We start from the raw sequence: 11,930 nt of genomic DNA, 5'->3' as shown, positions 1-11,930 counted from the left end.
TATATATATATATATATTAGAACGTGTAAACGGTTTTTAAAAAAAGGACGATCGGATTATCTAATAATGTTGCTTAAAAGAAATTAAATAATAAGGATTAACGACTAAAAGAACGCGCGACTTCGCAACTTCATTCATGGATAATTGCGAATATCATGAAGGACAGCAGGAGAGAATAGAAGAAATGATATACATATATTCCAGTAATAATTATTGAATACATACGTACATGTAGTAGCGATACGAAGTTCCCGGCATAGGACGGCGCCGAGAAGAAAATTAAGAATAGTGTGTGCGCCTTGATAATAAAGATTTTAATAAATGCGCAAATTTCAATAAATTATTTACAGATTACGAGAATTATGTATAATAAACTTTATAAAAAAATCAATAAAAAATATTCGTTTAAAATATAAAATGTAATCAATAGAAAGTTTCGTTTAAAAAATTAATCTTCTGGAAGACAACGTACATCCGCATCGAGCGAAGATTGTAGGAAAATGTGGAGGCAATAAACGACGTCTCATTGAGACTGATTTATTGTTATGTTTGCTATAGATAATGTGTATCTTATGGATCTAGGCACAAAGTGTTATCAGCGTCTAAAATTTTATTAACGTTCTGGAATCCAATTTGTAAGAATTGGATTATATCGATAAGGTATACTATTATAATAATGTTCTTCGTGCGATGATCTTCGGGTTTGCATAGAATCGTTGCGTAATTCGAGATGTACACGTATTACAAGTTTTATTTAATCTTCTAAGGGGCGCTAGAATCTTCGGCGATAGGCTACAAATAATTTTCGCGGGAAGACACAGAAGGTGGTACAGTCATTAACCAAGTGTCCATTTGAATCATTCTTCACAGAGATGTCGCAGTAAAACTCCCACTTCCAAGGTGATGAATTCTATCCAGAATAGCTGCGCGTTCTATGAATGGATCTTCAATAAATGGATTCTTCAATTACGGGACGGCATAACACTCTTCACTTGATGATCTTCCGGACACACTGCTTCCTTGGCGGTTGATAAAAGTTGTGGTTCTGCATCAGATGACGGCGCAAACTGACGTTTTGCGTAAAACTGCGTCCGCATAGGTCACAGGAAAAGTTCCTGCGACCGCCGCACTCATACTTCAAATGCTTCGATAGACTGGGTTTGACCTTGTAACCCCGGCCACACTGGGGACATTTGAGAGTGAGATCCTCATCCTTCAGGTAATTCGCGTGTCGCGACTTCCGGGGCGGTCCCGGCTCAATGGTCGTCCAGACTATACCTGGAAGAAGACGAAGATGACAGTCGTGTTAGTCATGAGTTCACCTTGCTGACCGAGATCGTTAGACTCGAGTCTTAACGATCGAGACCTGATCCGCGCTAACCCGCTAGATCACGTTTCGACTTCTCGAAAAGAGACACGAAAAGGAGTTCGGCGTGGTCGTCGAAAATTCGCGAACTCATAAAACCATTTGATCGGCAATCGGAACAACCCGATTGCATATTTAAAGCGACGACTAGCCGCTTAATCTACCATCAACTATTGACATCCATCAGGGAAGGGAAAGGAAGAAACTATTTCAAACTGATATGAGATCGCTCGCGTATCTATCTTTCTTAGGAATTTCTTAGGAGCCATGGATGGATTACAATGGTAAATAGTCTACATAAGATTAGATGCTATCCCGTGATCGACGAAGTCGACTTTATGGACTCCCTTCAAGTGCCGTTCAAGGCTCGTTTTTTGGGTGAAACTTTTGCAGCAGTAGACGCACGGGAAATAGCGTGTCCCGCCGCACTCCCATTTCGTATGTCTGCGCAGATTACAGAGCATCGTGTAGCCGCGTCCACATTTTCGACAGGCGAAGCGGCTCAAGCGGGACCTCGAGAAACCTGCTAAACGAAAGAAAATATTATTCTGAGAATGCGTCCGTGTGCGTATGATACATCGACGATCAAATTTTGACAAAATGAAATTCTAGATTGACGCGAATGCAGGAGATCAATGACGACATTGTATTTTGCAAAAACATCTTAAGACATCGACAACGACAAACTTAAACACGATATCAATTAATTCCTCATCATAGCGTTTTTTGCGTCTGGTAACATCAGCATGCAAAAACTTACAGCGAGAATATTTTATCAATGGCAAATTGCTTGAAATCATTTTATATACTTTCATTCTTACTACGTGAACAAACTTCGAGATATCGATTGGTTCATCGTAGGAACAATGTCAAAAACATTAATTCGTTCTTCGTGCAAGTATTTGTCATGGATAAAACTCTTCTGAAAAGTTCATACTCTATACGTATAAATAACGAAATAAATTCTAAAAAAGTAATGTAATGTATTAGAAAAAACATACTAATATATTATTATCTGTTATAAATCTGCTCTTATTAAGCTGAAACATGACAACATATATTTTCAACATAATTTATTATGTGCAACTTATAAAGATTAAGATTTTATTAACTTTGGTAACTATGCAAAACTAGAGGCTAGTTATGCCTGAAAGGCTCATACAAAACATTCTTCATGTTGTTTTTCACGCGTAAGTTTCACGGAGTTTAAAGTTTAATCTATCTTCATTCGACGATTCTCGAATCTTTGGCACAAGTTCTCCCAATTCTCGATTTGTAGTTTTTAACGTCATCTTCCAACGAAATTATCTTGCTCGTCGTTCTTATTGATAGATGATTTGATCGTACATCTTCCTCGGGTTATTGTATCTCTTCTTCACTGGCATCACAACGTTGTGATGATGCGTCAGATGCCTACGCAGACTGACGTTTTGCGTGTATTTGTTCGGACACAGGTGACAGGAGAATCTTCGTTGACCGCCGCATTCAAAACGTACGTGTCTTGCCAAGTTGTGCTTTAGCGAGTACCTCTTTCCGCAGGCGGAACACTGGAGAGCCTGATCTTCATCGTTGCTAGAATTCCTCGCATTCGTTCTAACTCTGGCAATCTTCGTCGGGGTAACATGAGCTTTTCGCTCGTAGACCGCGGGATTGTCTGGGGGACGGAAGCTCTCGTAAAAATCTGAAAAAATAACGTTCATACGCTGATTAGTATATAGAATCGTAAAACGAAACTCGCACACACTGATCTTCTCCTTGTTTTATGTGACTTATGGAGCCCAGTGGATGACCATGGAACAATCTGGTACATCGTATTATCCTCAAATACAGATACTTTGCCTTGAAAAAATATATCTCGCGCTATTTACCGTTAATAAGATATACTTACATAATTGTTAGATTTTATTCTAAGGATATGGGCCATAATTTCTAACTTCGTATAATTATCCTTTGGTAAAACATATGTAAATAGCAAAATAAAATTCTTGAAATAATTCAATTTAATTTTTCCATAAAAGAAGTGATAATTTATGTACTCAAATGCAAGACAAATGCATGTTTTAAATTATACTTCTGTTTTGGAAAAATTAATCATAAATTCTATCAGGAAAATAATCAATATCAGTATTGACATATGTCGTATTTGACATAAATCATATCGTATTTGATATATGTATCTTCTTAGAATGTTCGGTATAATTTAAAAATGAGAGATTAAGAAAAAAATTATGCGCAAGAAGAAATATGAGATCTCATACTTAGCTGAAATACGCAGAATACTTCTAAATTTTCGCAAAACAACTGATAAATTTTTCATATGTTATGTGTAATTCTTCAAACTATATGTTCAAACAATTTTTATTTATCAAAATTCATTAGGGTTCTGTATTCTGAAAAAAAATAAAACCGATATAATACTTAAAAAATGCAAATCAAGGGATTATTAAAAAAAAACCATGCTGCTAATGCATCAATCTTACAAAAACAAAGTTTGCTAATATAGCGCTGTTAATCGACTATGTCAATGATATCAATAATTTTCAACTATTATGTTCCTGTTTTACACCATGCGTCGAGCTTCACAAAAAATTCAGTTCGTCGCATTTTATTAACTTCTAATCATCGTAACTGCGATAACGTTTTTTTATTCGAGGATAAAGGAAATTAAGGGTTAGCAAATTATTTGTATTGCAACGTGCCCATTTATTATTAAATCAAGACAACTAATTGTTCGCCGATATAGATCCGAACATAATTTCCGAAAGTAGATTTTTCTTTCGAAAATGTAATGGGGGCACAAAAATATTGTGGGCATTCAGCATATGTTGTCGCAATTTGCCGTTTTGGGTATATCTAGAGGGACAAAGAGAACATGCGAAGTGTTTCTGCCCGCCACATTCGAATCTCAGATGTTTCACTAGATTGTGTCTTGATTGATACGTTCTGCCGCACTGATGACAATTGAAGACTACATTGTTCCTGAAGGTTTCATCTACGAGGCTTCGTGTGGCAACTGTCGGCAACTCTGTAAAAGAGGAATAATCAGTTAATGTATCAAGCGTGATAGGTGCAAGTTTCTCGAGTTAACACCAATAACACGTATTTTCCGACTGCAAACCTGATGCCAATTTTCTTTCCTTCAAGCTGGGAAGAGAATAAGGGATAAATCGTATATGATCGTCTATTAAAAATTTATTTATAAATGAGATATATATATATATATTGTTTCTTAAAACAAATTTTTCCAACAACTCAATTAATCAAGATATTATTATACATTTCATCTTAGTTTCCAAGAATCGCATAAATTATTTATTTAATTTCGGCGATTCATGTATTGTTAAACTGGAATATATTACATATTACAAGTTCAATATTTTGTAATACGTGAATGCTCTACTGATGGGGCATTTTATCATTCTTTGGTCTTAAAAATTTGCGTCCTTGCACATATAAATTATAAATTATGATAATAAATATATACACATAAATTCAAGCAATAAGATAATTAAGATAAAATAAGATAAAAAAATAATAAGACAAAATAAGATAAAATCGGTTATAAGAAACATTTAGATAAAAAATTTATACGAAAACAATCATTTCCAGAAATGTTCCTCAATTTGAACTATTATAGGGATAGTAACGCGTTACTTGCAACACTATTACCATTACTTTTTTATAATAAATAAAATACGATATTCAGTAATAATGTTACAATTTTTCATGATGGTAACGCCAGAACAATGATGTCAAAATTGAGAAAATCACTTTTGAAAATTAATTTGTTATTCATTGAAAAAAATAACTCATTACTTTAGTCATATGTAACGAGCACCGAGTAAAGTAACGAATTACCTTTTTTAATGAATAATGTTACTTTTTAAAAGTAACTTTTCCTGGCGTTACCGTTACCGTTATAACAATAATGTAATGTCATTACTATAAAAAAGTAACGATAACGGTAACGATTCTTGCTCTTCCATTCTTGCTATTGTATATGTATATATATGTTTCCTTTACTTTATAATTACGTATCAAATTGCATATTGTTTAAAATCTTTTTATTCATCGCATGTGATTGATTAAGAGATTGAAGATTCACGAGACGTATTCACTCCATTCGAAGGAACTATAGATAAATTAGCAATCATTGCGATTCATTCATCAAAAACATCAATCCTATTGCTTGAGTGAATTATTTATTTATTTTTATTTATTCTGTTTATTAAAGATACGCTTGGGTACCGAGAACTTCGGTGGCATGTAAAGGTTGTGCCTTTGTAAAAGATGACGACGCAGACTAATATTCTGCGTATACTTAGACGGGCACAAGTGACACAGGAAGTTTCTCTGGCCGCCACATTCGAACTTCATATGAGTCTTCAGATTACGCTTCATCTTGTATGTTCGCCCGCATTGCGGACACGTTAGTGGCATCAGCGGTACTTGTGTCAACGGCGTACTTATTGCGTCTTGCGGCTTCTGAAATCCATACACGAGCCCTGCAAACGAAAAAAGAGTTATGTTAGAGTATTTCTTCACACCTGAAACGCCGTGACACGACTGACGTAACTGAAGTTGACTCGTGCCCCTAAAACTGGACAGGATAGACACTTCGAAGAACGGTGAGACAAAATCAATTGCATGCACGAATTTGGTGTTCGGTTACTTTTCGCACACGCGAACACTTTATTACATCCCTTCGACCGCACAAATATTATACACACTATAACACGTATTATAGTAGATCAAGAGTATAATAAAGGATGTCTGAATCACACTCGTAATTGTCGAAATGAAAGAATATTTCTCTTTCCTCGCGTGTAACAATGAAAAATAGATAATTTATTATATAAAGAACCTCATTTCTCTTTTATTAAATTTTTTTAGTTGATTAAATTTATTCGATTACTTTTTACATATACTTTATTACTTTATTACATTTAATACTATATACAGATGATTGGCAATCAAAGCAACTGTAATGATATTGATAAAGTTTTTCTTTTCTTTGGTTTGAAACACAAACTGTACCACATTAATTTCCAAATGTACAATGTCATCATACTTATCTCATATTTTTGTCTAAAATAATATTTTAATTTATACTGTCTGGTTTAGTCTATTATTAAGTCTATGATTAAGTATTATTATTCTATAGTATCATACATTTAAATATAGTATCAAACACTTAATTACTAGACACATTATAGCAATTTGATTTTGATATAATTATCAAAACCATAATTTCTATTATCTCTTGCTTTGTATGCTAATAAAATTATAGCAAATTCTGTATTATTAATTCTGAATATCAAAAATCAAGTTTCACACAAGTGAATTAAAAGTAACATACACAACATGATTGAATGCAAAAAGTATAAATCATAATTGATTCCATTACAAGAAATGTTTTTTTTGTATCGATGTGTTACATTAACAATATCATAAAGTTGAAATATAAACAAAACATACGTAATTTCATCCATTATCTATATGTGTAGAATGTCAGATTAAGAAAATAAGATAATTTTTAATCATCACTCAATACTTATTAAATATAACTAACATAACAATTATGTTACTAATCTCTTACAAACTAGGTCTCCTTTTTAAAATTTGGGTAAGGAAAAATAAAATGTAAAAAGATACGTACACGGAAAAAACGATTTGCTGAAGTATTTAAAAATTTAAACACAGATCTGAAAATAATTTTGTTGGATTACGAAATAATTACGTAAGAATTTAAAGCATGATGTTGCAAACAGTTTTGACATTCTAATCACTTTCTACGTAATTATTTTAATGATCTAACAAAATAATTTTCAGATTTGCATCTATCTAAATTTTTAGATATTTCAGTAAAACTGTTCTTTCCATGTAAACTACATCAATCATGAATCAATGCATATTAGTCAACAAAAATCACACAAATTCAATTATTTATAACGCATTAACGCTAAAGTCAAAACATCAAATGTAAGTCAAAGTATTTACAGTCTTAATGTTTCGATCGCACGTGACGATCCAAATTGCTCTTCTGGGCAAATCGACCTTTACAAATAGGGCAGACGAATTTCGGCTCTACTCCGCACTCGTATTTCTGATGCCGCCACAACGACGTGAAAAATGCATATACACGATTACATCTGATGCATACGTGCTTTTTTTTCGACTTCCTCGCCTTATTATCATACTCATCCTGAGATTGACGATCCTTGTTGCATTCGTACGCTTTATGTCGCAGTAACGAGGCCTTCAAAGCAAACGTCCGGCTGCAATCATTGCAGAGATACTTACGAGGACCCTTTCCGCCGATAATTATGCCTTGGCTTGAGGACATCGAACGGAGGCGTCTAGTATACATTGCAATTCGCGATGTCGATGGTAAAGTGGGTATCGTCCAATTGGCCGGACTATATGTCGTACCTGCGAATCAAGAAAAGAAAAGATGAAGTTCAATCTCGATGATATTGACTCAAGGCTTAAATTCGCATAAATGACATCGGTTAATGCCTCGAAAAAGCAACATGATGTGCATGATATAAACTATATAAAATATATAAAATATCTGAGATATAATGTGTAATCACAATTCTTAATAGTAAACGTACGTAAATAGATACATAGGTTTCATTTTTCTAATACTTTCATTAATTATCGATCGAAAAATGAAAGGCCAGGAAAGAAATTTATTTTACATTTATTTTAATAATATATATATATATAATATATAATGAAATTTTATTCGACATAAATGTTATATTTTTTTATCTTTTATCAACATACATATTTTGTCAAGATTGAAAATAACAATATTATACAAAACTTCTATAAAATTATTTAAATAAACAGCTAATATAATTAGCCATTTTATGATGACAAAACTTTGGCGTCATTCTTATATCCTTTTAAATACAAAAATATGATAAATAAATCAATAAAAAGAAAGTAAGTAAATGAAGTATAATGTATTTTTAAATAACAATTGCTATCGTTTTGAAATGTTAACGCACATATATATTCAACTATTAGTAAAATAATTTTAATCATAACAGATTTAATTGTTTATAATAATAAAAATTTCACTCTTGAATATCGTATCATATTTGCATTAAATATTACATTATCGAAGCACATTATTAATAGTTTATAAAATCAGAAGATAAATCAAGGATTTAATTTAATTATTTTTTATGTGGCTATTTTAATCTCCATATACTCTTAGAATTTCTTGTATTCGCTTATCCTTATGAAAAAATATGATTGAGAGCCAATAATACTATTAATCAATAATAACTATTGATGGCTCAATAATTCGTCAATCAACAGTTATGATTGAATATCAAAAGTTATTATTGGCTCCCAATCACATTTTTTCGTAAGGATAATCATGTCCAGCCACACAGCAATGAAATAAATATAATTCACTAGTACAATGAAACAAGTTAGAGATTTTGTGTAAAATCAGGATAAACATTAAACGCATTGGTCTCCTGTGCATGAAAATTCATTTCAACATCGGTATGCGTCTCGAAAACCTGTTGATGACCATATTGCGAATTCTGTTCTAAGAGATGCTGATGGCGCGCCAGTATGTGTTTCATCAAGCTGTCCTTGTATCTGGTTCTGTGTGGACAAAAGGCGCATTTGAACTTCGGGTCGACTCCACACTCGAAATCATGATGCCGCTTCAGATGATGCTTGTGCTTGTAAGTTTTGCCGCAGGTGACACAGGTATGTTTGGATATCGCAACGTATTTCAGATCAACTGAAACAGAAAAAAGTTTATCAACGATTAGCACGAATCATTTTTCCAATGAGAAATGTGATGCTTCATGACGATATCAAGCTTCTTCCGGGAGCGCTTGGGTAGTAAAAGTAATGTTCTCCGTTCTCACCGTGACATTCCGTCTCTGTCGTCCACTAAATATGCTTAGCGTGAACATCAAAAGACAAACACAAATGTTATTCTGTCTTATAGAATCTACACAATATGGATTATCCACATATCGTATATCTAACAATTAAGATAGATATCTGATCACTTTTCTTAAACCCTACTTACCTTTTTGTTATTGTTATTGTTATCGCTAATTATCATCTTGCATTCTCAAAGAGATTCATAATTTAGAGTCTATGCTACAGAACGTAATTAACATATCAAAAGAATAAGGAAAACAATAGGATTTGATTGGCAAGGAATTTTAAAGATATTAGTTTTAGAATGAAATGTAGATTTTATTAAATTACTCAAAGATTTATCTTAATCTAAAATAATCTTCATCAGACAGATTTCTACGTTAGGATAGCGATACAAATATGGAATGCTTCACAATTGAAACAAATTGATAAAAAAAAATATACACATATCGAAACTTTGTTACATATACGTTTTTAGACAATAGTCAAGATTTCTTCAGACTGAAGATATTATTGGCATATACTAGAAATTTTAAAGAAATCGCACGAGAAATTTCTCATTTATTCTCGTATTATCCTTCGTTCTACGAAATTCTCGAGATCTTGGTAAGTCTTCGACACTCGAGTAAATAATAAAAAGTCGACATTACTTAACAGGCACGTCGAAAAAGTTTTTTTCATGAATCCTGATGCTTAGAGATGGTCATGCGAGGTACGAAGCCGTGCTTGGCGTGTTTCATCATGTGAACTTGAAGATATGACTTGTAAGTTGCTTTGTACGGACAGTAGGAGCATTGATGTGTCGGCTGCTTGCCACACTCGTTCGTCACGTGCCTTCTTAGATTTTTCATCTGATGATAACGGCGATCGCAGTTGTCACAGGCGAAGCGACCTTGACCACGACACCGCCGTCGATCCTTCCCCGTAGACCTTTGAACCACGTAATAGCTCATCTTCATGTAACCTGAAAACATGAAGAGCACTTTATTAATACTGGAAGTAGCACTGGTCTTCGTCATCCTCGTAGTTGGATGGGAAAAAAGTATTTCATTAATCGATGTCTATCTTAAATCGAATATATAAACGAAATTATTTTTGTTGACAAAGTCAACTCAAGTCCTGCGTGATACAGTAAAAAAAAATAATTGCCAACAGGATAGCTTTCAAGTAGGCTGGATCATAAAGTTTTAACGTGATTGAAAAATAACAATATAAGAATATACAAAGCTATATGAGAAGAGATCCGCCAAGTCTCTGGAAAGTATAATATATAATATCACAAGCATGCAAATACAATTACATATCCTCATGTGCATTTTATTTAAAAAAAGAACATTCTTAAATTAATTCTTCAAAACTTGTTCTATATATATTCACGCTTTGTATTCTTCATCTATACATAGTACAATTATTCATAAATTTTCTCACCATTGTCTTCCTAAATGCACTGTGAAGAGTTGAGCGACGATTGAATTCGTATCTAGTATATTAGAATTTAATTTTTCTATAGGAATTAAGAATGATATTAGTGAGGAAATAATAATACGCGTCAATATTTCTCTTAATATGTATTACGAATATAAGATAAAGAGAATATTTTACAAGCAACTGTTACAACAATTGATCATTCGAACATTCGTTCTGACTCATTCTGTCTTTGACGCGTTATTAGCTAATAATAAGATGTCAGTTTTATTTACAATTGCACAAGATTTTTCTACGATACTCTATGGAGATATTTCCCACGCAATTAATGATAGGATGTGACAATATTACAAATGTAATCAATTATGTTTTCTATTTTATAAATTAATGATTCTATAAATATTACACACACACACACCACACATGCGCACACACACACGCACACACACACGCACACACACACACACACACACACACACACACACACACAAAATATAATATAACAAATCTTCACTAAATACAGAAACGTACCGTATATCAACATAAAAATTGATTTATTATCTTAAGACAGAAAGAAACTTTTAATATCACGTTGCGAAAAATTGATTTCATCCTTTGCAAAACAGAATCAAAATAAAATTTATTTACGTTTGATAAATATAAAAATATATAATTCGATTATCCATAATTCTAATCCCAGTAATAAAAAAGGAGAATAAATAAAGTTATTCGACAAATGATTAATCGTTAAGAAATGGGAACGGCAGATTTGGATGTACATGTGTGATGTGCTTCGTTATGCTGGCCTTGTACTTGCTCTGATGCTTGCAATAAGGGCACTTGTGCTTCGGTGCCTTACCGCACTCGACCACGATATGTCGACGTAATGATCTCTTCACCTTGTAACATCGCCCACAACGAGGACATGGGAAATTCTTTGGCTGTTGAACTTCCATCACTATTTGGCCTTCGCTTGATCGATAAATCGATTTGATTCGCTGCGAAGACAATGCCAAAGGATCGACGTCCGCCATAGTGTTGAAGTGCCATTCTGAAAATGTTTGTGCGATTGTTAGACGGGAATTCATTTATTTTATGACATTTTGCTACACGTAAATATGTGTGTATATGTGTATGTGTGTGTGTATATACACACACACACACACACACACATATATATATATATATATATACACATATATATATATATGTA

At 33.2% G+C, this 11,930-nt stretch overlaps 5 protein-coding genes across 5 annotated transcripts in view; all 5 read right to left on the bottom strand.

Annotated features, from left to right (window-relative positions):
• LOC108694008 (zinc finger protein 572-like) overlaps nt 1-294 on the bottom strand; it is a 1,474-nt gene extending 1,180 nt beyond the window's left edge. Inside the window, exon 1 of the mRNA XM_018203250.1 lies at nt 230-294. The gene's annotated coding sequence lies outside the window, so the exon portion shown is untranslated. The remainder of the gene's footprint in view (nt 1-229) is intronic.
• Nucleotides 295-508: 214 nt separating this feature from the next.
• LOC108693986 (gastrula zinc finger protein XlCGF26.1-like) lies at nt 509-1,499 on the bottom strand. The gene is made up of 2 exons (XM_018203231.1): nt 1,382-1,499; nt 509-1,278 (listed from the first exon to the last, which is right to left on the bottom strand). Exons 1-2 carry the CDS (start codon nt 1,497-1,499, stop codon nt 989-991), a joined length of 408 nt encoding a protein of 135 aa, XP_018058720.1. The 3' UTR covers nt 509-988.
• Nucleotides 1,500-2,686: 1,187 nt separating this feature from the next.
• On the bottom strand, nt 2,687-3,186 carry LOC108694012 (zinc finger and SCAN domain-containing protein 10-like). The gene has a single exon (XM_018203254.1). It carries the CDS (start codon nt 3,064-3,066, stop codon nt 2,689-2,691), a length of 378 nt encoding a protein of 125 aa, XP_018058743.1. The 5' UTR covers nt 3,067-3,186; the 3' UTR covers nt 2,687-2,688.
• A 903-nt stretch (nt 3,187-4,089) lies between these two features.
• LOC108693985 (GDNF-inducible zinc finger protein 1-like) lies at nt 4,090-7,901 on the bottom strand. The gene is made up of 4 exons (XM_018203230.1): nt 7,886-7,901; nt 7,430-7,798; nt 5,605-5,871; nt 4,090-4,391 (listed from the first exon to the last, which is right to left on the bottom strand). Exons 1-4 carry the CDS (start codon nt 7,899-7,901, stop codon nt 4,090-4,092), a joined length of 954 nt encoding a protein of 317 aa, XP_018058719.1.
• Nucleotides 7,902-8,817: 916 nt separating this feature from the next.
• On the bottom strand, nt 8,818-10,311 carry LOC108694010 (oocyte zinc finger protein XlCOF15-like). The gene is made up of 2 exons (XM_018203252.1): nt 10,077-10,311; nt 8,818-9,140 (listed from the first exon to the last, which is right to left on the bottom strand). The coding sequence occupies exons 1-2, from the start codon at nt 10,309-10,311 to the stop codon at nt 8,818-8,820; spliced, it is 558 nt and encodes a 185-aa protein (XP_018058741.1).
• Nucleotides 10,312-11,930: the final 1,619 nt, after the last annotated feature.

The sequence above is a fragment of the Atta colombica genome, unplaced genomic scaffold, assembly GCF_001594045.1.
Source record: "Atta colombica isolate Treedump-2 unplaced genomic scaffold, Acol1.0 scaffold112, whole genome shotgun sequence".
Lineage (NCBI taxonomy): Eukaryota > Metazoa > Arthropoda > Insecta > Hymenoptera > Formicidae > Atta > Atta colombica.
Note: the sequence above shows the minus strand (reverse complement) of the source record. Positions and strands in the feature narration are given on the sequence as shown.